General features: G+C 40.4%; 2 protein-coding genes and 1 long non-coding RNA gene across 5 annotated transcripts; 1 reads left to right on the forward strand and 2 right to left on the reverse strand.

The window, feature by feature from the left end:
• Positions 1-203: 203 nt before the first annotated feature.
• LOC148720717 (cell division cycle protein 20 homolog) lies at positions 204-26,119 on the forward strand. Of its 3 annotated transcripts, none has more exons than XM_088738954.1 (7): positions 204-423; positions 20,203-20,286; positions 22,893-23,089; positions 23,483-23,577; positions 24,116-24,350; positions 24,854-24,979; positions 25,494-26,119. In XM_088738954.1, the coding sequence occupies exons 2-7, from the start codon at positions 20,232-20,234 to the stop codon at positions 25,785-25,787; spliced, it is 1,002 nt and encodes a 333-aa protein (XP_088595080.1). In that variant the 5' UTR covers positions 204-423; positions 20,203-20,231; the 3' UTR covers positions 25,788-26,119. The 3 variants fall into 3 exon arrangements, with proteins under 3 accessions (XP_088595080.1, XP_088595079.1, XP_088595078.1); XM_088738953.1 differs by having other exon boundaries at positions 205-423; positions 19,056-20,286; XM_088738952.1 differs by lacking the exons at positions 204-423; positions 20,203-20,286 and adding an exon at positions 20,703-20,907.
• Positions 10,832-13,708, reverse strand: LOC148720718 (uncharacterized). The gene has a single exon (XM_088737665.1). The coding sequence runs from the start codon at positions 13,706-13,708 to the stop codon at positions 10,832-10,834; it is 2,877 nt and encodes a 958-aa protein (XP_088593791.1).
• On the reverse strand, positions 23,744-24,854 carry LOC148720719 (uncharacterized). Its single transcript, XR_015993297.1, has 2 exons — positions 24,729-24,854; positions 23,744-24,051 (listed from the first exon to the last, which is right to left on the reverse strand). It is a non-coding gene; the product is annotated as an uncharacterized LOC148720719 (long non-coding RNA).
• Positions 26,120-27,064: the final 945 nt, after the last annotated feature.

Below are 27,064 nucleotides of genomic sequence, written 5' to 3' on the forward strand. Positions count from 1 at the left end.
ATATATAGAGAGGAAAAAAGTAGCGAATGCGAATAGTTATGCAATACGAGGGTCTATCTTTCGAGAATCGTAATGTTACATCTATATTTATACAGGATAGCCCCTTCAGTGTAGTAAGCACTGGTATCAACGGGGATCATGTTAACCACCCATCCCACCCCAGGGGAGGACATCCATCACACAGTAATCTCGTGCGTGAAAAATTAACGTCTCCTGCCCCCTAACCCTGCAGGAGACGGGAACACCATTTATTCGTCTCTATCCGAGAAGACTAGAATATCTAACCATTTCTTGATGTTATCGAAAGGTAGCATATTCTTCTCAATTACATTAAGACCCTGAATGTTGGTCCGGCCGGGGCTCGAACCCTCAACCTTCCGCAGAACAGTCCAGCGCTCTATTCACTGAGCTAACCAGGAGGCGGTGAGCTAAATCAATATCTTTTGAATCAAGTTAGGTTTTCATTCGTTAATGCAGCGACTTTTTGCATATACATGTTTCAAGGAATTTGATAGGTATAGCGCTCAGATATAGTGTCCCAGTTAACTTAGGGCCACGCTCAACCAGTGTGCTTTGCACGACATTATTATTGTTACCATTTGGGAACTTGATACTATTTCTTACAATCCGGACGGGAACCTCAAAGGATACCAAAACGGCAGTAGACGCAGAAAAGTAATATTATCGCCCAAAACACAACCAAACCGCTGCTTTGGAAGACGTGTATTGACGACGTTTTCTGTTTGTGGAACAGAACAAAAGACAAATTAGAACATAGCTAGCAGAGCCGGCAATAAAATTCAATATACGTAAGCGTGCTCAAAATCCCGATAGTGCTCGCCGATAGCGTCTGTAAATCGCTTCGCCAGAAATTTTTTTTTTTTGCGTGCAAGCGGCCATTGTTAGCGTGGGGAAAAACAATATATTTCGCGACAATAATGGGTACAAACAGAAACTCGGCCCGCTAGTCCCATAACGAAGACAATTTTCCGACCTTTTTCCATGGGCTAGAGTTCTTAAATGAGGCAGAAAAAGGGAAAAACAACGGAAAAGGAGACTCGGCATCAGCGCCGTCACGATTCTCTTCGCTTGATACTGTTGTCCGTTTTTCGTGTCGGATTTGATGATGCACAATTCCACCGGCTATGTTCTAAAACATAGCTAACGCTCGAAAGGTCACCTTTTGTAATTGTTACGGTGGCCAATTTACCATTTCAACTTTGTTGATATATCCAAATTATTTCGTTACTCCCACCGACGCAGCCCCAAACAGTTTCTTTCGAAACTATTAGCCTTTATTCATTTGTTCTAAAACCATTGGTTCATGATTTTATCTGTGTACTATCGAGTTATGGAGCTCGTGGGAAGTTTTCGAGAGCACTCAAGAAGCTAGAGTTGCCCACGGCTATTGCCTCGGGCAACTCTTACGCTTCTTTCGTGCTCTCCTCACTTCCCGCGTGCTCCATAACTCGATAGTGCACGCTAAAGCATGAACCAATTGTTAAATAGAAGAATTTGTAAGACGGGCAAACAGATACAATCTGAACATTGCACTACGATACAATCACTGTTCACGGTTGAAATATCAGGCAAAAAAGTGTACGAAATCGACCTTTGACGTCGAAACGCATTTCAAAGAGACGAAGAACTTCGAATGCTTGAATTTTTATACGTTTCATCACCGGGCGCAAAGAAAGGATTCGTAAAAATAAGGAGCAAAACGCCTCCTTTGAATAAATTCGCCACGCTCCACGTTTATAAAAGAATAAAGAATTTCAAAATCCGCCGAAAGAATAGAGGATTCCAAAGATGAAATTTTGGAGAAATATATCTCTAAATTGATCTCACTGGGAGAGAAAGATCACTCAAAAACTTAGATGGGATAAGGCCTGCGATCGATGTAAACATATTCCCGTTCGAAAGTCACCCAAGTGCCGGGAGGGATTCTTCCGATATGCTGTGTGTCAGGGCTTATGCAGACTCATTGGTCATTTTCTTGGGTGACCCGTGCCCTGCAACAGTGATCTTATGGTAAAGGACCTTTTACTTTATTTTTCTTTATTTTTCTATCGTTTTCCAGTTGCTTATGATTCCTTAAATCTGTCCTGCAATTACAATATAGGCTAATATCTAGGTAATGACTGATTTTCGAGGGTTGAACCATCGCCGATAGTTCTTCAATTAGAGGAAATAATGAGAAAGAGAGCCAGGATATAGTAAGCTCCTGAATAATAGACTCACACTTCGCTTACATTGCAGGCGAGTTTAAGCGATTCATTGCTTTAAGTTTGGCGTAACAGCCTTACCAAGCTCAACCAATAATTATTTTTACCCACAAGTCATCCAAAATAGATCCTGCTTTAGTTTTAGTCTGGCGTTCAGACGAAAATGGTGCGCGAAAGGAATGGGAAGCAGTCAACAAATGTACGACTGGCGGCAAGAAATGTGCTTTCGAATCGGATATTTGAAACTTCATGGTCAATTTTCTGCTAGCAGCGCTGGTGCGGTATATCTCCAATGGAAACTATTTTGGAAGTCCTATTTTGCCAAGTTGTCATTGATTCTATGGGCTTGGGAGACTTATTAGTCACACAAACAGTGGATTATCGTTTGTGGTTGGTGAAAGAATATATCGGTTGGAATCTGTGAACATTATGGAGAGAGTTTTGGTTTATTGAAAGCTTAAATGGGTCTCTTCTCGATTAGGACTTCGACTTTGTTGTCGTTGAACCTCGTTTTGTAGTTACATACAATTTATTGTTTGCTGGCACAAATTTCTAGGCTGAATTTTTACGACAACGTGCTGAATTTTTATAACTTTTCCGTAGCCGCTTATCTTTCATTCAAATGTCATTCAGTGTCTTTCAATTGCAAGGTGATTGATTTTAATTCAGAATCGTGACGTTCCCAGTTTATGAGCACTTAATTTGAGAATAACAGGGACAGAAGAAGCCGACGGTCTGTATGAATGTCCTCTTAAGTACTTGGTTATCACGGGGGAACATTTGTTTTGTCACTGTAATTTGCAAGGGTATTTTTTTGTTCACTTTTGTCTTCCGAGCATTTAAACGCGGGCATCATTCAACGTTTAGTAAATAAATTATTCTCCAGTATATCTTGGGGAGGGAAGTCGATCAAAATCGATTATTGATCAATATCGATCGACGATTGGGTTCGAAATGTGTCGATGACTACGTTACTCAAGACGAATCATACTCGCATTGATTGTAAATCAAACATGAAATAAATTTTAGAGACCTTTACAAAGTTGTAGAGGGCTAGGCTCATTTCGGCATTTGTAAGATACGTTATCGTGCATACAGTTTTTGGATAAACAAAATAATGGCGAAAGCAATAGATTGCCTTTGTAACTCTGGCTCGGCTTTGTTTTACAATTGCAAAGGAGTGGGGTTGTGAGGAAATCTTACCTAGGCTTTACACAACGGAGTACAGATGTGAAGAACTAATGTGATCGAATACTTCGAGAGAGACACAACATTATATCACGCACATACTCCGCCATGTTCAGCTTAATTCTCACCAGGAAGAGTAGAGTTCTACGCGGTGAATTGTCTCGTTGTCTAAGCAGGTTTCCTTTGGAGAGGACGGAAAAACGTTTTTGATCAGCTTTCTTCCTAATTATGGGACATGCATGTTATCTCCTGGTACCTGGAGGCGATTTCTGCTCCGTCCATTCTGTGAAGGTCTCTTGGACCCTTTTGTAAATCTTCCAGACGTTTGCCACTTGTCGTGATGTTCGCGTAAGCTTTAAGTGAAGTACTTGTATAACTTTTATCTTCGTATTTTTCGCGTGGCTACGATACTTCTCTGTGCCTCGGCATTTTGTCTCTACTCCTCGCGATTAGGTAAACAGAAGGCCTTGAAAGAAGATTGCTCTGTGAAAATTGTCATGTGTTTTGTTTCCAACGTAAAGTGGAACTCTAAATTAAATAGCTAGTTGGAATATATTATCCAAAGACGCATTAGACACGCAGTCAGAAATTTCATATCATCAACAGTAAAACAGAAAAAAACAGCGTGTTTTGGGAAGACTCCGTTTGGCTTAGTTTTAGGGCCTTCCAAAGGTCAGGGACTTGTCTAAATTAATGACGTCAATCTCACCCGTGAAAGCTCCTGATTTGAATAAAACTTGGTGCCTCAAAACAAGACTGATTTATCCTTGTTATGTACAACTTAAAATATCGCTGCATGTTACGAAAAACAGCAAAGCTAGAATTTCAAAATAAGAGAGGAAGAGAGTAACATATGTGGTCTATTTCATGTTTTCCTTATCTATCGTGTCATCAGTTCTACTCTGTTAAGCTGAGGTCGAAGATATGTTTAGGAACTAGAGAAGTTAAGCTTGACATTTTCGTCAAAGGCCAACTGAAAAAAAAAAAAAAAAAAAAAAAAAAAAAGAATTACAGCCGTGTGCTTACGAATAATTGTCAGTGTACTCTGGTGTAAACACATGTAAGAGGTGTGAACAAAGATTTTTTTTTTCATGACTCTTGCTTAGGGTTGACTTGTTGAAGATAAGACTAGACGCATATCTGCGTAAATTCGGGCTTTCAACATCGCACATCTGGAGTTATCCTCAGGGGACTGCCATGTTGCCATTGTTACTGTCGTCACGCAATTTCGTCTTTGCCGGTCATGAATAACTCAACTTGCGTTTATTTTTGTCTGCTGGAGTGTAATGAATGTTGTTGTGGTACTGGATAATAATCAAAATAATATATTACAATATAGGAGTAGGTTACTACAGATTCCAAAGGTTGAAATTCAAGGACTTTTCAATGACTTTGAAGGCCAAGTTTTACAAAATTGAAGGACCACTTTTGGAGAGGATTGGATAAGCAATTGTAAAATCATTTAATATTATTTCTCAGCTTTTCCATGAAAGTACTGTAATTTTCAACTTGAAAATTGCTTAAGAAAAAGCATCGCAAAAATCAAGCCCTAGTCCTCAAATTCAAGTACTTTCCTGGCCTTCAATTTTTTATTCCTTAAGGGAACTGACAAACCTTTTGAGTTAAAATGTATTAATCCTTCTAAAGTGTTCTCACTTTTGTCTAAGCTTTATAAATCGAAAGCCGCAGGCCTAGATATGATATCTTCCTGTCTTCTTAGGGAGTGCGCCGATCTGATAGCTGATCCTATGTGTTCTATTTTTAATCAGTCCATCAGATCAGGTGTTTTCCCTCAGGAATGGAAATGCGCAAAGGTTATTCCACTTTTCAAAGAGGGAGAACACTCCGACTTAAACAATTATCGCCCAATTTTTATCGTCCCTATAGTAGCTAAGGTGTTTGAGCATATCATTTACGACCAGGTTTACGGTTATCTCACTGAAAAAAATTTGATTTCCAGCCAGCAATCTGGTTTTCGTTCGCTCCATTCAACTGTTACTGCCTCGTTGGAGGCCACAAACAATTGGGCCTTCAACATTCATAAAGGCAGTATAAATGCAGTTGTTGTTCTCGACCTAAAAATGGCTTTTGACACCGTCGACCATACAATTCTTACTTCTAAATTATTCGAATATGGTATCCGCTGTATCGCTTATGAATGGTTTAGGTCATACCTAGATAATCGCAATCAACAATGTTTCGTAAATGGTTCGCTCTCAATTAGTCAAGTTCTCGCTCGTGGAATTCCGCAAGGAACGATTCTAGGACCTTTACTTTTTGTTTTATACATAAATGATCTTCCTAATTGCCTATCTAATTCAGTTGCACGTATGTATGCTAACGATACTCACCTGACCTTTGCCAGCAACAACATTGAAATGATCAATGATGTTATAAATCACGACCTATCCAATGTTAATACATGGCTCACTGCAAACAAATTGACTCTAAATTCATCTAAAACTGAATTCATGTTAATTGGATCGCGGCGAAGGATAGGTACTTACGATACTTCCCCTAAACTAATCATAGGTGGTAACATAACTAAACAAGTTAGCTCGGTTAAATCTCTGGGTGTGCATATAGACGAAAACCTTTCATGGAATATGCAAATTGAAAAAATAGCCAAGAAATAGCATCGGGCATTGGAGCAGTTAAACGTTATAGGCCTTTTGTTAACCGAACCACGCTTGAGTCCGTTTTCAATGTCTTAGTTCAACCGTACTTTAATTACTGCAGCGAGGTCTGGGGCATTGTAACAAAGGTCTTTCGAATAAGCTCCAAAAGTTTCAAAACCTGGCTGCCCTTATTCTGACCTTCTCCAGTTATGACATAAGCGCTGATCCTCTTTTTGGGCAACTTAACTGGAGACGGTTAGATACTCAGCGACAAATACAAGTAGCCACCATGGTCTACAAATCTATACATGGTCTTGCGCCCGACTATCTTGGTTCTCTTTTCACTAAATATGATCCTCCCTATAATCTAAGGAACTCTGAAAACAAACTAGATGTTCCATTGCCCCCCACCAATTTCCAGAAAAATAGCTTTAGCTATAACGGTGCGGTTATCTGGAATAGCTTGTCCCCTGTATTGCGGCAAGCAAAATCACTTCAATCTTTTCGAAATGGTTGTCGCGATTTCTTCGTCTGAATCGACAAAACGCACTCGGCATCTATGTAAAGCAGAATTTCTTTTAATTATTTTTTCTATTTCACTTTTAAATTTTAGATCATGTTTATATAGATTAAAAAAAGACTGTAATTGTAATAATAGATTGTAATAATGTTATTATTTTATCTGATAGATTTACCGTGTCTAAATAAAAATAAAGTTCAAGTTCGAAGCTAATTTTTAAATTCAAGCTCCTTCGAACACTTTCAAGGCTTTTACAAACCTTGAGTTGGTAATTTATTTGCCTTTAACTGGAAGGAGAAGGGAATTTTTCATCAATTATTGGTACCAAGTTGTAGTTTGTTGCCAAATGATCACCCAGAGGGAGTTGTCAGAAATCCGTAGATTGAAGCAGTATTACTGTTCAGTAATAAAGGCTGATAGTTTCTAAAGAAACTGTTTGGGGCTGCGTCGGTGGGGGTAACGAAATGATTTGAATATATCAACAAAGTTTGAAATGGTAAATTGGCCACCGTTACGATTATAAAAGCTGACGTTTCGAGCGTTAGCCCTTTGTCGGAGCAAATAGAGGAATTGTGGGTTGTGTGTGCTTTTAAAGGCAGAAAAAGGAGCTACGTGATTGGTGGGAACATGGCAACGAGAAAAACACGAATGAATTAGTGGAATGAAAAGCGTTCGTTCATACCTGTGGGATTTAGACTGCCGGTTTGAAAGATGAACTTTTGTTCAAGAGTTTTCCGGCTTTCGGTGCTACCTAAGTGTAAGAAAGACCGCAGATTGCCATGTGTTGCTTAGAATAGTTAGGTAAATTAAAATGTCTAGCGATTGGTTTCGATGTGTCCTTGTCATTCCTCTCCACGTCGCGAAGGTGTTCTTATGCCTGTTTCGCCGATGTAAATCTTTTTGCAATAAGTGCAAGTTATGCAATAGATTACATTGGCGGAGGTGCACGTAAAGTGATCGCTGATCTTAATGGATCGTTTGGGTCCCGATATTTTCTCAGTGTTGTGAATGAAAGGACACGTTTTGCATCGTGCACGAGAGCATTTAAAAGTGCCTGGTTGGTCATTAGTAAGAAAAGAACTTTCTGACCGAAAAATTGCCTATGTTTTTGTCGCGTTTGAATGAAATGAGCGGAGGCTGCGAAAAGATAGTGCTTGTTTCTGGATCGTTTTGGAGTAATTTAAAGTTCTTAAGGATGAAGAATTTAACTGAGTGGTTGTGAGGGCGAAAAGTGAGAGTGAATGGAATGCGGTCGGAATCTTCCTTTTGTGATGTTTGTAGTGCTGAATGTCGATCAGTAAGTTGGGCGCGGTGGTAACCCGCTTGAACGACAGAATCAGGGTAACCACGTTTATCGAAAAACTGGCATATTGATTCTGATTTGTGGTGGAAATCAGAGTTATCACTATAAACGACGAAGTTATAGAAACTGAGAAAAAGGAATGGAATCCTTAACTTGAGATGGATGCGAAGACGAATACAACAAGTAATTATGCGAGTCTGTAGGTTTGTAATACACACTAGTGCATAAACCGTTGCCTTGTATTGAAACTTTGATGTCTAAAAAAGATAAGGAATTGTCAGAAATTTCCCAGGTATATTTCAGAGACGGATGAAAAGAATTGACTGCGGTTATGGATTGAGTCAGCTCTTCTCTGGTAGAGGAGGTGGCGCCGATACAGTCGTCGATGTAGCGACTGTAGAGTTCAGGTTTGGAGCCGTTGTATTGGCTGAAAAATTGGTGTTCGACAAAACCTACAAAAAGATTGGCATAGCTAGGTCCCATTTTGGTACCCATGGCTACACCATTGGTTTGTTTGAAAAAAATTGTCCCCGAATAAAAAGCAATTGAGTGTGAGCACTAGTTCGGCTAAGCGTAGTAGTGTTTCAGATTTTGGTTCCTTATCAGTACGTTGATCAAAAAAATTTTTTAGGGCCAGAAGACCTACGCCATTAGGAATGACAGTGTAAAGAGACGTAATATCCATGGTGAAAAGAAGTTTGTTTTGGCCAAGGAAATTAAAATCGCGAAAAATTTGAAGAGCGTGTTGGCTGTCTTTAATATATGATGGTAAAGTTTTGACGATGGGAGCCATAATTTTGTCTAGATAGCTGGAGATAAGTTCGGTAAGGCAACTGCAAGCCGAGACAATGGGCCGACCCGGGTTGTTAGGTTTGTGAATTTCTTGTAAAAAGTAAATACAAGAAGTTCTAGGAGTGGTTATGATGAGATTTTTTGCTGTGGCCGGCAATTCTTGTTTAGTTATGAGTTGGTTGATCGTATCCTTGACGGTGTTTTGATTGCTGGCAGTGAGGTCTTTGTCTACCTTTTTATAAAGAGAGGTGTCAGAAAGTTGCCGCAAAGGTTTTTTTTGGTAGAGGTCGGTGCGCCAAACAACGATAAATATCGAGAATCTGCCGACCGTTGCAAAATTTTGTTATTCATTTTATTTTTCCTTTTGATGAACTTTCTTCAAGCTGAACGCACCGCCTATGGAAGGCCAGGAAAGAAACAGCTGTTCAGCGGTTCGCATTGCATTTTTTTTATAATAGCCCGAACTCTTTTCAACCTGGAAGCGTCGCTTATGGCGGGCCAAGATACAGAATCGAAGGAGTTACATTAAAAAGATAAAGCTTTTAGATGATGTGTATTATTATTATTTGAAAATATGAATGGCAGATCTCTTCATAGACCATTGAGGTTGACCTTTATTTTTCCTTTGCAGAAAAAAACGCATAGTGCATTATTTCGACGGGTTACTATGCAGTCTTAAACGTAAGAACATAACATGAAATTTTTACTTTAAAAAAGACGAAAGGGCCATCTTCTAGCCTACAAAATTTAAAAGCGGTATTGCATCTCGTTGTGCGGTACAAAGTTGACGAAGTTGCGCAATACTTCATCATTTTACCGGGAAGACAACAGCCATCTAAGTGTACTTTAAACTTTTCGATTTTTCGAAGAAAGCAAAGCGCGATAGAACTTTTTGATACAATATTTAGAAAAGTTTCATCAAAAGGGTAATTTAGGAAAAAAAAAATGAATTACAAAATTTTGCAACTGTCGGCGGATTCTCGATATTCATGGTCAGTGGCTCTTGAGGAAAATTCGTGACAGCCACCGTAAATTAGAGGGGTCGATGAGCTGCCTTAAAAACTTTCCTTAAGAGATACACACTAGGCTATCCTGAGCGTGAGAATGCTGATAGATCAAAACATCATATAAAAAAGTTACTCCACAGTAAGATTCTCCTACCATGTCGAATCTTGCAAAATGGGCCTTTTTTCCAAGCAGTTGTCTGGTTTTCTTGAGCTAGCGGTTGACTTGAATGGTAAATAAAGAAATCAATGTTCCTTTTATACAGAAGCAACCTTCCGGTGTTTGCGTTATTTTAAGTTCCTTTTCCTTCTCCGTGAGGGGATTTGGCATCTGCTCAATATTCGTGTTACTGTATTCTCAACGATATTAAATAAGAGTTCCAGCAAAATAAATAGAGGCCAACATGTGTATGCATCATTCAACAAGTACAGGTAACGACGAATTACATGCGCTGACTTGCATTTTGAAAAACACTTCATAACTCGCCAGCAAAACAAACACTGAGCAGGGTCAACAAATATACCGGTTGTTCTACAAGAACAGGCCGGAAAGAGTTACACGTACTCCCTTCTTCATATTTTAAATAACACTCCATAACTCGCGCAGAACAAGAAGCAAAGAAGCCCATATGTGTATGTGTCGTTGTAGCTGACGTTAGCTTTTAGGAAACCATACGTTCACGGTTTTGACTCGTAAAAATGTTTAATACCACGTAAAAACTGTAACAAAACGGTAGCAATACACTAATTGGACACAAATTAATTATAAGAACTGTTCGATAAATACTAGACAAGATGACAATGCAATGAACTCCACGTGGGAACGAATATTAACATGAAACAACACAATTTCAATCGACGATTTACAGTTAAGATTCGTGTTCCATATGACTTAATAAATGGGAAGATCAAACTTAAATCAAATATATTTCATCATACCTCTTTTCCCTCTTAGCGCAAGGATGAGACCTTAAATCGTTTTAATCGAACTCTGAGCCTTGCCCTTGTCGTTATTGCGCATATCTAATTTCTGTCACGCAATGAACGGACCTTACAAACGTCACATGGCTCCCCTAAATTGGCAACAATTTACGAAACGAAATAAACCTAATCAGTTATGTATTGTTCTTTACTTATTATCTTTCTATGCTATGAGAGTTCGGAGAGCATTATTGCCCCCTTTAAAGTTGCGGCTCCTCGGTGGGGATTCCCTGGTCTGCAACTCGATCGCAAGGCAGTAATAGGACTACTTTCTGGACGGGCCTTTCCAGGTAGGCAGTCGGTTTTGTAGGTCTGCCTGAATCGTCTAGGCACTCTGTAGCAATCGCCATCTTAACTTTCCTGACCAGACCGTCATCGTTGGGAAAGGTTTCGTGGACACGAGCAAGCTTCCAGCGGTTCCTTGGCAAACTTTCGTCTATCACAATCACGATATCGTTCACTTGTAGGTTTCTTCTGACTGCAATCCATTTTTTCCTTGGCTGCAACGACTGCAAGAATTCCTTCCTCCATCGATTCCAAAATTCGTTGGCCAAGTACTGGACGCGACGCCATCGCTTGCTCAGGTAGAGATCTGCACGTTTGAAATCACCGGGAGGAGGCATAATTACCCTTGACTTCATGGTCAATAGATGGTTGGGAGTGAGTGGCTCGGGACTCCGTGAGGAGTTTATGGTGTTCACGGTGAGTGGCCTGCAATTAACGATAGCTTCCGCTTCCACCATAAAGGTTCTTAGAGACTCATCATCAAGTTGGATCCCGTGGCTCTCTAGTAGCGATGCCAAAACGTTTCTCACTGATCTTATCTGGCGCTCCCATACTCCGCCAAAGTGGCTTGTATGTGGTACGTTCGGTTTGAACTCTATCCAATCGCAGTTGGTTATGAGCAACTCTTCTCTGATCCTTTCGTGGTTCAATTCCTTGACAGCTTGCTTGAGTTCGTTCATTGCGCCGATGAAGTTTGTACCTTGATCTGATCGTAATTGGCGCACTGGGCCGCGACGGCCGACGAATCGACGATAGGCGTTGAGGAAAGAATCTGTGGCCAAGCTGTTTGAGACTTCAAGATGGATGGCCCTGGAGGACAAACACGTGAAAAGAACTCCGTAGCGTTTCAGTTCTCTGCGACCTTCCTTTACATACCACGGACCGAAGTAATCTACCGCTGAGAATGTAAACGGAGGGGCAGGTTCGAGACGGTCCTCTGGCAAGTCGGCCATCTTTTGGTCTTGGGGAGTTCCCCTCAATTTCCGGCACTTTACGCATTGCGCGATGTGGTTCGATACAGCCGAACTTCCACCAATCACCCAGTAGCCGGCTGACCTTATTTCGTTATGGGTCATTCCGCGACCTTGATGCTCGGCCCTCTGGTGGTGGTGACAGATGATTAACTCGGTTACGTGTCCTTTCCTTGGAAGGATGATGGGATGTTTCGTACTGTACGACAGGCTGGAACGTCTAATTCGTCCACCCACTCTTAGTATTCCGTTTGCGTCGAGAAACGGGTCCAGTTGATAGAGAGAGCTTGCCTTCTTCATAGCCTTGTTTCCGCGTGTGATGGTTTTCTCATCGCGCGTTTGCTCTTGGACGTTCAGCTTCTTCATTCTACTAATTTCTTCGGGGAAGGCTGCTCTCTGAACAGTCTTAATAATTTCGCCCTCGGCGTTTTGCAATTCCTCGACGTTGACAGGGATGTATTTACTTGACTTCGAATCACTGGAATCTTGTTTAACTTCCTTATTGTTCGCGTGTCGGAACTTCTCTTGGAGGCGAAGGCAAACAGCAACAGCTTTCTTGGCACGATGCCAGCTGGAGAAGTATTCTAAGCGTTCCAGGACAGACCATGGTTTCCGGGCTTGTATCGCTAGAACGGAAACCCCTTTAACTTCGGGATCATCAGGTGAGATCTCAGGAGAAGCATCGGTGAGATTCCAATCTTTATCAGGCTTCCAGAGAAGTTCTGGGCCGTTCCACCACAAGCTATTGCCGATTAATTCTTGCACACTAGAACCACGAGAGGCGACGTCGGCAGGATTTTCCTTTGTTCCTATATAGTGCCATTGTTCTGGCGATGTCTTGTCGCGAATCTCTTGTACTCGATTTCCCACGAAGACGTGGAATCTTCTTGCATCGTTATTTATATAACCCAGGACCGTCTTGCTATCTGTCCAGTACGTTTCCTTCACTTCTTCGTACTCTAGCTCTTTACGTAAGACGTAGCCTATCTTAGAGGCGACGACTGCCGCGGTTAGCTCGAGCCTTGGTGTAGTGACGGGCTTCAATGGGGTTACGCGTGATTTACCCATTACGAGCGAACAGCAAATGCGATCGTTACTATCTGTCAGGCGAAGGTATGAGCACTGTCCATATCCGTTCTGACTGGCGTCGGAAAAGTGATGGAGTTCCACTGTCTTAATTTCTCCAAATTCGTTCGGTTTATGGCATCTTGGCACTTTCAACTTCTCTAGGGCGGGAAGTTCGGAACGCCATCTCTCCCATCTTGGTCTAATATCTTCAGGCACTTTGTCGTCCCAGCCAACTCCATCGCGGCACAGTTCTTGAAGGATACTTTTGCCTTGCAAAATAACAGGGGCTACCAGGCCGAGGGGGTCGTAGATAGAGCTGACTGTAGAGAGAATTCCTCTTCTTGAGAGTGGTTTATCCTTTAGTACAATCCGGAACTGAAGTGTATCGGTCTCTATACACCAGTGAACACCCAATGCGCGTTCTATTGCTGGGTCGTTGCTTACGAGACTGGGATTCCTTTTGTCGGTGGCTCGGTCTTCAGGAGGGATAGAATTGAGAGTTTCGCTATTGTTTGAGGTGAATTTGTGTAAGTGGAAGCCTCCCTTTTGACACAATAACTTGGTGCTGCTGATAAGACTCTTTGCTTGTTCGACCGTTGCGACCGATTTCAATCCGTCGTCGACGTAGAAATCCTTCCTTATGAAGTCGGCTGCTTCCTTTCCACAAACACTTTCATATTGATTCGCAGTGGTCTTAAGGGCGAAATTAGCGCATCCAGGGGAGGAAGTTGCACCAAAAAGGTGGACAGACATTCGGTACTCAACTGGACTGCTGTCGAAGTTCTCATCGTCCCACCACAAGAATCGGAGCTAGTCGCGGTGAATGCCGTCGACCTTTACTTGGTGGAACATCGCCTTGATATCACACATGAAGGCTATTTGTTCCTTTCGGAATCGACACAACACCCCTATAAGATTGTTGGTGAGGTCTGGACCTTGTAAAAGCTGCTGATTGAGGGAGAAGCCGTGATACAGGGCGCTGCAATCAAATACGACTCTTATTTTCCCGGGTTTCCTTTTGTGGTACACTCCATGATGTGGAATGTACCAGACTCGCTTGCTCTTATCGGAGACTTCTTCTTTTGGTACTTTCTCTGCGAACCCGTTCTTAATGTTGTCTTGCATGAAGTCCACGTAGTCCTTTCGGTATTGAGTATCACTCTTCAACCTTTGCTTCAATTTCATGAGGCGGCTTAACGCCAATTCCTTATTGTTGGGCAGCTCAGCGCTATTATTCTTTAAAGGGAGGGGCATCTCGTAGTGTCCGTCATTTCTTTGATGGATACCTTCTTGCACTATGGTTAGAAACCTTCTGTCTTCAAAGGAAAGGGCTTTCTCTTCGGTTGCACGCTCGTTGAAGTCAAGTGTGAACATCTTGGATATTTGGCGTGGACTTAAAACTTCCTTTACTTGCGTTTTCAGGGCGAAGTGGCATGTCTTCTTGTTCGACATTGCTTGAATTTCTTGCTGAACTTCGCAGGCGATTATACGGTTGCAGAAAACATCGTCTCTGACGTCGTCGGTGCCTTCATCCTGACTTCGCACGTTGGTTTTGCCGATGATTCCCCAGCCAAGTGCGGTCCTTTTTGCGTACGGATCGTCATCGTTTCCGAGGATCACCTGGTGTGGTTTAAGCGCTCGAACGCAGTTGGCTCCTATCAGCAGGCCTACTTCGGCTTCGGTATCAAGAGGCATCAGTTGACTGGCGATGCTTTCCAGGTGAGGCCACTTGAGAGCGGTATCATGCCTAGGGATTTGACTGCGTCTAGCAGGAATCACGTTCCTAGTGTACGTTCTTGGAAGAGTGATTTCTGTCGTTTCGTTGACTCCGCGAACTGCGAGTCCAGTTACCCTTTTACTTGTGATGGTTTTCTGACCGAGTACGGTAGAAAGCTCTAGATCCACTTTAGGGCCATCCACGCCAAGGGCTGTTAGCGTTGACTCCTTTATGAAACATGCGTCTGACTGTTCGTCCAGTAGGGCGTACACCTTGACCTTGACTTTGGGGTCATCTTGATGGTAAAGCCAGACCGGAACGATCAGGGAATGGGAAGTACCATGGTCGAAGCTCTTCATGTTACAAACTTCAATACGATGAGAGATAGATGTATCTTGATTTGCAATACTATCTTGGTTTGGAGTTTCTTGTCTGGATTGTGGTTTCCAGGTTTGGTCATGCAAAGAAGTAGGGTGGGGTCCATTGCAGGTCTTGCAGGGTTTTTTTCCACGACAGTCTTTGTTTACGTGGCCCCACTTTAGACACCCCCAGCACAAGCGCTTGGCTTGCACAAAATTCCTTCTTTCCGTTAAAGGCAGGCGTAGGAACTTATCACAGGTATCAATGTCATGACTGGCCTTACAGAAGAGACAGGTTGTCCCTTTAGCCTTGTTTTCCTCTTTGTTTTTCTCTTTTCCTTCCCTGCTTTCCTCTGCGCCTGTTGCAAAACTCCTGAATCCACTATCTTTACTTTCCTTATACTTTGGGAATTTGCTGTTTGGTTTCCACTTGTCCCCGTTTCCTTTCGAATCCTCTTCCCTTGTTGCCTGCAGAGAGGTAATGGGATTGCATGCGATCCTTGCCTCTGTTTTCAAAAATCGACAAAATTCTTCGAACGACGGGTATTTGGCCCCCCTTGCGTTTTCCGTACTATTAACTTCGGTTGGACCCAAGGCTTCTCTACTGTGACCTTCTTCTCGTTCCTCTTCAATCGACTTGTCTACAATACGGCTCCATCTTGAAACTAAGTGGTTCGGAAGCTTTCTAAGTATCCTTTGATTTTCCTCTGGATCGTTAAGTACTTCCAAGTACCTTATGGAGTGCATAGCGGTGCAGCAGTGCTGCAGAAAGTCTGAGAACCTTCTAAGACCTGAGCCGTCTTTCGGAAGAATCCTTGGCCATTCGCTGATTTTTCTTCGATAAGCATTTGAAACCAGAAAGGGATCGCCAAATCGGGTTGCGAGAATCTTCTTAGCTTCAACGTAGGCCTCTTCAGAATCTAAGGGTAGAAGACCGCTTACTGCTTCTTTGGCTCCATCGGCTGTAAACTTGCTGAGATAATACAGCCTTTCAGATGGATCCTTTGTTTTTCGTTCGATGAATGTCTCGAAGGATTTGATCCACATCGGGTAGCGAAGAAGGTCGCCTTTAAACACTTCAGGTTCTGGACGAGGTAGAGAGTCTCTGTCTTGTCGTTGAGCGAGTACATCGGCTAATTTCGTGAGAATGGTTTCGTCACCGGTCAACTTTAGTGGATTACCGCTTCCCGTTGTTGAGTCTGTGTGGAGAATAGCTGGATTTGTTATTCGTGGCGTTGCTGTGGACTTCACAGGGAAAGGAGGAGACACTGGATGCGGTAACTTGGAAGAAGGCTGCTGCGAATTGAGTGTTACTGGCGGCATCGACGAAAATGTCACGTTAGTATGGGCGTTCATTTCGGGGGATGCAGTAGTGACCACATTCCCCAGGTTTGGGACAGCTTCGGCGGAGGAGCTGTTGTCGATAACGGTACTTAATTGTGACTGTAGATATTCATGTATTCTGCCATAGGGGTCTTCTTCTTCTTCTGGGAGACTGCGTTCGTAACTTTCCTCTTCGAGCTTGGTTACTGCTTCGATTTCGGCGGTAGTAGCTGCTAGCTCTTTGATCATCTGTAATTTCTTGATGTCACTTTCTTGCCTTTTCAGAGCGGCGACCTTTTCACTTTCGATATCGTGGAATTTTAGCTCGGCGCCGAGTCTTGCGGCCTTGGCTAGCATCTCTGCCCTCCCGAGGGAAGAACTCGAATAGTGTGATGATTTTCCAGATCTGCGGGAACTCCTACTCCGGCTGGAGCGCTTCGAGAAAACAGACTCGCGCTCTTCGTTCTGTTCGCGCTTCTCGGATTTCAGTTCGGAAATTCGAGCGCTTAGGTTTTTGCAAACTTCTTCTGTTTCCCGTAGAAACTTCTCGTTATTTTTCGTCGCGTTGGATTTGGATTCTTCGGAGTCCAGCACATCGATCAGCTTGCAGTACGCATTCGCAAGATCGTTCATTCGTGTTTCTAGCTTACATCGTTCTTGATGCAAAAGCGTTATATCGGTGGAGAATGCGAGAGCACCCTTTGTTGTTTCTATTTGCCTTTTCCATGCTCTTAAAGCCGAATCTTCATCTCTTTGAAGCAATTGAGTTTGGTACTCAAGTCCCTTTTCGGTCGGAACTCTTTCGCGGGAGGAAGACCGAACGTTTACAGCGTTTTCTTCGGTTCGTTCTGTTGCGTAGTTCATAATCGATCTTCGTCCTCGCACGACGGGAGAGTTTTTACTGTAGCTGACGTTAGCTTTTAGGAAACCATACGTTCACGGTTTTGACTCGTAAAAATGTTTAATACCACGTAAAAACTGTAACAAAACGGTAGCAATACACTAATTGGACACAAATTAATTATAAGAACTGTTCGATAAATACTAGACAAGATGACAATGCAATGAACTCCACGTGGGAACGAATATTAACATGAAACAACACAATTTCAATCGACGATTTACAGTTAAGATTCGTGTTCCATATGACTTAATAAATGGGAAGATCAAACTTAAATCAAATATATTTCATCATACCTCTTTTCCCTCTTAGCGCAAGGATGAGACCTTAAATCGTTTTAATCGAACTCTGAGCCTTGCCCTTGTCGTTATTGCGCATATCTAATTTCTGTCACGCAATGAACGGACCTTACAAACGTCACAGTCGTTCTACCGACAAGCAAAGGTAGACCGGAAGTATAACAGGCTCTGACTTAGATATATATTTAGTATAATTTCAGAGCTGAGCAAAGAGTTTCCAGCAATATGATTGGTCGAACGGTTTCTTCTATGATGCTTTATAAACCGTTCCACGTAGTTTATATAAAATGTTCAAATGAAATGTTAATAAATGTTACTAAAATGTTATGATTTTAGAAATTTCTCTGTTGTTCAGCTGTGAAATTATACTAAAACAATTATTCGCCTCAGGTTCGGTGAATATTGTCGAATAATACCCTCGAATTCGTCTCGGGGATTATTCGACGATATTCACCGAACCTGAGGCGAATAATTGTTAAATATATATACATGATATATGTTTTTTTCAATTCTTTTGCAGGCAGAGCTGCAGGGTGGGCCAAAAAATTATACACAAAATATAACAATAATATAAATAAATAACTCTGATAATACTTCAGCAATTTTTCGTGTCTGAATAATATAAACAATCCTTAATAAATGATATTTCAACAACATGCACAGCAATTTCATTACATTAAAAAAATCATCATAAATATGCCCTCACAGGGTTACTCCTTATGGGGGATCTATTAGTACAGAAAGCTGCGAATCTAGCTGTCCTATAACTCTGGGTCTCTACAAGGAGGCGATCTCCTGAGCGAAGATTGCAGAACACTTTAACTCGCCAGAAAAAACAACAAAAAAAAGAGTCCAATATGAGTAAGCATCGTTTTATAAGCACAAGCAGGGGCAAAGTTATATGTTCTGACCACCATCTATTTTGAACAACACTCAATAACGTCAGTAGAAAAAGGAACAAAAAGGCTTACATGCGCATGCGTCACTCTATAAGCACTGGCAGGAAAGAATTATGCGTTTTTGGGTTTCCTTCCATTTTGAAAAACACTCGATTACACGTGCAGAAAAACAAGAAAAGAGGCCAACAAGTTTATTATATCGCTGGCAGCGCACGTGGGCAATATGACGCGACTTCTTTGTTCTGATCTTTCCATATCATAAATTCTTTATCGACCTCGGTTGTTCGGTCAAGATGGCTGGATACTAGCCTCGTTCTTGATTTACGTTTTATGGACTTAAACCTTAGCTTGGTCTATAAAAACGCACAAAAAGCATTCGGCCAATATCCAGCCATAGTTACCTCACGCTTGGTCCATAATGTATATGCATCGTTCTACAAACACATGCAGGGGGAAGAATTACATGTTCTGACTTCCTTATGTTTTGAACAACACTAGACAACGCCAATAGGAAAAGAAACAAAAAGGTCAATATATGTATACATCATTGTATGAGCACATTAACAGGAAAAATGACATGTTCTTACCTCTTTATATGTCAGTTCATAGTTTCCTCTACTAACTATGGTCAGTTGAACAATTGCAACACTCGGAAACTTCCGCAGAAAAGCAAAGAAGAAGGAAAGACTACATATGCTGTCTTCTTCATATTTTGATCAACACTCTATAACTACTCATGCAGAAAAAGAAAGCAAAGATGCTAACTTCTACCTCAGCATAATGATTGTAAAGCGCTATGGAAGATTCAGCTGAGTAGTGCTTTATAGGTTGATAGAATAATTATATCATTCTAAAAATAACTCAAGTAGGTAAAGAAAAGAAAGGCTAATGTGTGCAGCATTACTCTAGATAAACATTAGACGAACTGAATAAAATTAAACTAACAATCTGACCATGTCGGTAATTCGGTCAATCATTGTTCAGATGATCTGTCAGTTATTCAGTCTATCAGTCACAGATCAGTCAATTTACTTACAGAACTTACAGAACATCTTAAAGAACATCTTACAGAACATCTTACAGAACATCTTACAGACCATCTTACAGAACATCTTACAGAACATCTTACAGAACATCTCACAGAACATCTTACAGAACATCTTACAGAACATCTTACAGAACATCTTACAGAACATCTTACAAAACATCTTACAGAACATCTTACAGAACATCTTACAGAACATCTCACAGAACATCTCACAGAACATCTCACAGAACATCTCACAGAACATCTTACAGAACATCTTACAGAACATCTTACAGAACATCTTACAGAACATCTTACAGAACATCTTACAGAACATCTTATGCTTATGCTCATGCTTTTACTTAGTATTACTGCTCTAAAGAGAAAACAAAGAGAGAGAGGTTTTACATAATTTGTAAGCTGAACAAGAACATCAAAATAAACAATTACAATCACGTAACAAGATGACTGGACATAATTCCATTTCCTATCCTCCTCCCCAATGGGTGCTCTAGACGATTATTGACTTTAAATTTCGCGACATACGGGGAAGGAAATAAAACCAGTCATTTACAAACGATAAGCGTGTTTTGTGTTTTATTATTGTACTTTTAATGGCCCCCGAAGCCATCGCAATTAACTGATACTGTTTATAATCTACAAACATTTTGAATTTTTCACGCAAAGTGGACTTCAATGAGTTTTTTGTTTTTTTCTTTTAGATCAATACACGTTTTTGTTTGGCTTTCAGATGACAGAAAAGCTCGTAACCTCTGTATTTAGCGTACTTAAGCTTCGACTGACAGGTAATTGTTATGTTTATTATCCTGTGCACTGTTTTTAAGCTTTCACTTGATTGCTATTCTACTATCTTGTCGTAAAATAGGGACGGTGATGGTCACAGCATATGACGAGAATGAGCTTGTATTTAACTCGCTTTTCGTATAGTTCTCAAAACAGTGCTACAGTCAAAAGGCAAAAATAAATTGTACACAGCAAATAGAGGAGTTTAGGGCTTCAACATTCGAAAGAAGAGGCAAGAAATTCAAATTCTGTCGTGCCTAATCTCTTCTCTCTACTTAAGCTCCCTTCATTCTGAAAGGGAATAGACAGACTACTAGCAGCTTATTTGCGCACTTTCAGTTTAAAACGCTTTAAAAAGATTAAACCCAGAATGCAACGCAAAAGACGACGTTTTACGTCTCGAGTAGCTTTGTTACTAATGCGCGCGAGAACTGACGTCACAAAGCTCGTATGAGGTTATTGTAGCGAGTTGGGATGAGGTGAAATACTCCAAACGACAACAGCAACGATGGGTTTAAAAAAGGCACTGAAAGCGCTTGAAATCCTTGAGAAGCCAGAAGCCATACTTAACCGGAGACTTCAGTGTAATCCATATTATCCGTTTAAAATGGTTGAAGGAAACAGTAAGTGAAATTATCGTTTATCCTTCTGAAAGTGCAAGTGTAAGAATGTAAGCTGGATTAAATAGGGCTGAAAATATCTCTCCGGCATAACTATAGATTAAGCCTAATGCGTTAATTCAAAGTGTGGCGTAAAGATCCAAAATACTCTCAGCTCTCCTTTTTTCCTTTTCGGTTTTTTTTTTTTTGTGTGTGTTTGTGTGTGTGTGTGTGTGTGTGTGTGTGTGTGTGTGTGTGTTGTGTTGTGATTTGTTTGTTTTTTGTTTGTTTGTTTGTTTGTTTGTATAAAACATTAAGACCCGTTTTATGCAATCAAAATTATCGGTTAGTGAATTAGTTTTTTAAGGAGGACGAACGCAGTTTTGTTACTGACTCTCGCTTCCGTTTTTCATTACTTATTTATGGTAGTATGCAACGAGTGTTTTTTTTTTTCGATCAACGGTTGATTTTCTTGTTTATTGAAGAGATGATAGGAATAACTTTTCTTCAAGGGTCAAAAGCATTCCTGGATGTGTAATGGCTTTTATGCTGAGCCTTTTGATTGGTGTAAAAATCACTGGTTTCATTTCACACAAAAAATTGTTACTTCTCTCGACTCGATCGATGTCATTTTCTACGTTACACAGGCTAAAAAGAAAATTATAACATAACCAAAGTAAAGCGCGCGCTCTGATTAGTCAATTTAGCGTCACTCATTTGCCCATGGGTGTAGGCTGCTGATGTGAGCAATTGCAAAGACTATTTTTCCGCGTGGGCTTGCGTTATCTGGTCACGTAAGATTTGTTAAATAAAAGGGAACTCGTTAGCTACAATGTATCAATGTTATGTTATAACACAAATGGTAAACACCACAGCGTACACTATTGAGTTATGGATGCACTTGGGAGGTTTGCTAAGCACTCAAGAAGCTAGAGTCGCTATCGCCTCGAGCGACTCTTTCGCTTCTTTCGTGCTTAGCAACCGCCCGCGTGCATCCATAACTCAATAGTGTACGCTGTAGTGTTTACCATTTGTTAAAAGGAATATGGTTGCCATGGGAGATTACCTTCAACTTGACCTCGAAAACTCTGAATACTTGAAAAAGATTTTGGAATATTGTCTTGACATAACAAGTTACTTGGATTTTTAGAAAACTGAACTGTACAGTTTGCAGTAACTGCAATTTTTTCAGGTTTCTGGTTTGCTCACATGCCCTGGTTTCAGCATTATTGGTCTCAAAAGAAGGACAATTTTCTAACTATCTTAAATGTTCGTGGTTTCCCAAAGTTTGACATTTAAACCAAGGGCCACATATAAAAGTACCTTGATTTTAAAACATTTACATCTGAACCTGTAATCTGCATTTCAGCTTATTTGCACTGTGGTGGCACCTCACTCGCCTTAGCTAACACAAGCTTGTGCAGTGTCAGTTAACAAGTCCCAACCCTTATCCCGTTCAAGAAAACCCTGCTGATAGTGGCAAACAATTAGCAGGAGGAGAAAGAAAAAAAATTTTAAACCGAAGTCATTAGTATGCATATTCTCATACATTTCCTAAGGAGCTTACAAGGAGAATTTGCTAAACAATCAAAAGCTACTTTAGTTGTTGATCATTTCCTTTATTCTCATGACCATAATGTGTGATTCAGGGGCGATATTGTAAGGAGAAATTAGATGCTAGTCACTCTTTTGAGTTAAAGGGTCAATACCCCAGAATGCGTCATCTCATGGAGACTGGAATTTATTTATTTTATTTATTTATTTAATCGCTTTCACCATACTTATAATACTAAAAGGACTAAAATATACATATGAACAAGACACAGAAGAGAACGGAGGACAAGGGTGCGGCAAACACAACAGAGCGAGGCTCCAAATTAAGTGTGTCCCAACGGCTGTTGGGAGAAATTTAATGCTCAGCACTCCTAATGGGTTCAAAGTTGGTGGGTAGTGTTCCTTATTTTGTGTACAGTGCTGGATTGTAGGTGTGTTACTTCTTGTTTTTTCAGATTTGAATCTCCTAGACTGGAGTTGTAACAACCACTTAGCTGTCGCACTTGGTGGTTTTGTTTACTTGTGGAATGCAGCTTCGGGTGATATTGTACAACTGTGTCAAACTGAAACACCTGACTGCTACATTGGAGCTGTGTCTTGGATTAAAGAAGGAAATTTCATTGCTGTGGGAGACAGTAGTGGTACTGTGCAGGTACCCAACCATTCCTTTTGTATTACCTACAACCCTTCTATCAATTCCCAAGATCTGAACAAACAACAACTCCATATCACTACGAAACTTGAAAAACCGGGAAAAATTTAATTTGTTTCTTTCAAGACAATTGTGTGCCAGCAAATCTCCAACCTCAAGTTGATAATTGTTGAGGATTTTGAAACCTGATTTGATATTTTGCTCAGACAGCATATTGTGACATTCTGTTGACGCATTCCTTGAGTTCATGGTCTCTAAGTTTCACAGTAAATGTGGATTAGGGGTTTGAAAAAAAAAAATGTAATTTTCCTTATTGTTTAAATGTGGGATCAAAGAGGGTACGTGCTGTGGTTTACCCAATAAGTTAACCAACACATGCTATTTATCCTACAGTTGTGGGATGTTGAGCAACAAAAACGCATGCGCAGCATGTCAGGGCATTCTGCTAGAGTTGGTTGCTTGTCATGGAACTCGTATATTCTATCAAGGTGAGTTTGCAAAAATTGAACTCGGAAGAACTCATTGCCCCATCTGTTAGTTATGGATAGTATTATATTTTTTCAGTTGCCTGTACATGTCACTCATATAGGCCCTCTGCAAAAAAATCACGATCGAATGAAATTCAATGTAGAAATAAGGTAGAGTGAGCTAGAGTAGCTTTATACCTGTAATTGAGTTTTAGTGTTGTACCCTATACAGCAGTCCACTTTGCAGAATGCAAAGAATTTCTTCCAATTGTACACCCTACTTGTATGCAGTTGCACTCTGCTACATTAGTAAAGAACCATCTTTCAAACACATAGCTTTCCTTCAGTCATATTTCCTTATTCCTCTGTTGTCATGATATTTTCTTATCTTCCATTTTCTCTTTTCTTTTTTTTTCCATTCTCTTTTCTCTCTTTTTGTTCCATTCCTTTTCCCCATTTCTCCTGTTCTTTATTCCTCTCTTCCTTACACATTTCCTAAATAAGCCAATGGTAAAATTGAAATATTATAATTGTTATTTTGTTTATTTTTAAATATCAGTGGGAGCAGAAGTGGTGCCATACACCATCATGATGTCCGTGTTGCCAATCATCAAGTGGCAACACTTGCCAGGCATACACAAGAGGTGTGTGGAATGAAATGGTCACTTGATGGTAAATACCTTGCTAGTGGGGGAAATGATAATCTGTTGGTGATATGGGATGCCAATGTGAACACAAACAATAACACCAATACGCCACTGTTTACCTTAAACCAGCACCAAGCAGCTGTTAAGGTATGTATCCAACCTTTTATTTTCGTCATATATTAATTAAATGTACCTAGGTTTTTAAATTAATTTTAAACTGGAGTAAAATTGAATCAAATTATTTCCTTTCATTTTTTTGTCTGATTTTCAATCATTCTGTCGTCATACATGTTATACTCATGGTGTGGATGAACAGGTAGTCTGGTCCAGGAATTCAGTAAGAAAAACAAAGTGTGATCATAGTAAAAAGTGTAAGGAGTGAAAAAAGTTAGGGAGGTTTGTGTTGAACACAATGCAGCGACTCGATCCTCCTTTTCTCAGCTGCATCACTAACTTCACTTAGTTTACTTTAATGCTCCATTTTACTACCTGAATGTTTCAAAGAGGCTTATTTCAAAGGGTTACCTTGTTAGCTTGTCCCATGTTTTGATCATAATATTTTATTGACTGTCTGCTGAAATACCAAAAGAATGAAATATCATGATAACAATATCTTGGTCCAAAAAAAAAAATTCCTGGTTCATTTTCAGGCACTAGACTGGTGTCCATTTCAACGTAATGTACTTGCTAGTGGTGGCGGAACTGCTGATCGGCACATTAGATTTTGGAATGTTAGTACTGGAAACTGTCTCAGCAGTGTTGATACTCATTCACAGGTAATTCACCTGCCAGAGACCCTAATATAGTTAGACATATTCTCCATCTTTACAGTACTGTTCTAAAATGCTGAAAAGGAGAATGTTTAAAACATTAAATTACCCAATATCTCATTGATCAGTGACTCTCCTTACTGTCTCTTGTGAAATTCTTCTCATGTTAGTTTGGAGAAACTGGCAGTGGATCAACAAATAATTGCATGACTGACATTTGTCTTTATTCTCATCACTTGCCTGCTTGACATTGTTTCCATGATGTAAGGAGAAATGCTGTCTTGGTCACTGAGCAAAGCAGGCTAATCCATGTGGCATAAGGTAACCATCACTACATCCCATTTCAGTCTACAACTGACCCACCTTAATGAGCAATGAGGGATCTTCAGCATTATGGCCTTCATACAGGGACTTTTGTTTCTTAGCTTGTGTGAGACAGTATAAGTCATAATAAGTGAAGGTACAAAAAAATGCAGCAATCAGAATGAGGCTTGGTTATAATCTTCTTCATATTTCCCAGGTGTGCTCTATATTATGGTCAAAAGAATACAAGGAACTTGTCTCCAGCCATGGTTATGCACAAAACCAATTGACTGTCTGGAAGTATCCATCGATGGTCAAAGTAACTGAGCTGACGGGTCACACATGTCGTGTTCTCCACATGGCTATGAGTCCAGATGGACAGACAGTCGTCTCTGCTGCTGCCGATGAAACTCTGAGGATATGGAAGTGCTTTGCTTCTGATCCTGTGGCCAAGAAAAAATCCAAGCCAAGTGTGCCAGCTGGGTTGTTGGTACATAGAGGCATTCGTTGATGACTAAAGTTCCATAGTTATATAAAAAAGTTATCAAAATTTGAATTATTAGGGGAATATTTTTCAATGACTGTTGTCGTGGAGTTTCTCTCTATGTTTGCAACATGTTACTATGGAGTCATTGTTGACAGACAGAATAATTATCTGGTCATATTTTTATAATATTTATATATCACTGGCTTACAAAAACATTCATGACATTTTGTCTTCATACAAAAATTTTGTTAACTAATTAGTTGCTATAAGAATCAACTATAGCCTGCAAAGTTAATTAAAAACATTTTAGAATACATTTTTAAATTTATAATAAAAGTTGTTTTTTATATTATTGATCCCTTCTGAGGTGAAAATATCTTTTACAAAATATACAATGGTCATATGTTAGCACAAATATACAAAGAAAAAATGCAATTTTAACCATTCCTTAGATTGTGAGCAGTTCTTGCTTTTTGGCAACTGTAACTGCAGTAATCGTAACCTCACAACACCACGATGATGAAGACGTATTTATTGGGTACGAATGATGTTGATGTTATGTGGGTCGAAACTTAAAACAATAAATGAATACGAAATTACAACAATTGACTAATAAAAGTGACAGGAAAGAAATACACTGAATAAACTTGAAATGACAATACTTACATTGTTACAATTTCTACGAAACTGCTGGACGAATATAAACTGCCAAAAGGCGAAAATAAGATGAACTAGAGTAACTGCTCAAAGTGAACTACTGTATGACTGACGGAAGACAAAACTCTGAACTTGAGAAAAACTAATTTATACATGCGAAAACGACTAGCTAACTTAAAGTGCAATTAGTGCCTATATTACGAAAGAAACTAATTAATGAAGATACGTGACACAGAAACAACAGAAGCTAACTGACCAGCGAAAAAATACTAATGAACGACGAGAAGCATCCTCGGAGACCCAGGGGCTGTGAGTCGATTTCAAGTTAAGGGCAAAAGAGCCCCTGGGGACATTGTCTTACAAGACTAGTTCCAAACGGTCGCACTCGTTCTGGCATCTGATTGGTGCCAGAAAATCTTTGTGTTTTTCTGCCCAATCAGAGTGAAGTATCCTTTGGAGTCCTTTCGTGTGTTTTAACACGCACATATATTACAAGCTCTGTTGCTCGCTATGTTTGTTTGAGCCGTGCGACGAAGCTTTGCCCGAGGTGAAAAGTTTCAGTCTCAGCACACAATGTAAGAGAAATCGATCAGATTGTCCGCGAAATCTTACCGGAAAATTATACTGAACACTTTCGCAAGTAT

The sequence above is a fragment of the Stylophora pistillata genome, chromosome 11 (assembly GCF_964205215.1).
Source record: "Stylophora pistillata chromosome 11, jaStyPist1.2, whole genome shotgun sequence".
NCBI classification, from domain to species: Eukaryota; Metazoa; Cnidaria; class Anthozoa; order Scleractinia; family Pocilloporidae; genus Stylophora; species Stylophora pistillata.

What these genes read in the sequence shown, in the direction of transcription:
- LOC148720718 (XM_088737665.1), bottom strand. Translation starts at nt 13,708, where the DNA reads ATGTCTGTCCACCTTTTTGGTGCAACTTCCTCCCCTGGATGCGCTAAT.
- LOC148720717 (XM_088738952.1), top strand. Translation starts at nt 20,793, where the DNA reads ATGGGTTTAAAAAAGGCACTGAAAGCGCTTGAAATCCTTGAGAAGCCA. An exon ending in TAAAATGGTTGAAGGAAACA is followed by an intron (nt 20,908 to 22,892) that starts GTAAGTGAAATT and finishes TTGTTTTTTCAG; the next exon opens with ATTTGAATCTCCTAGACTGG. An exon ending in AGCACCAAGCAGCTGTTAAG is followed by an intron (nt 24,351 to 24,853) that starts GTATGTATCCAA and finishes GTTCATTTTCAG; the next exon opens with GCACTAGACTGGTGTCCATT.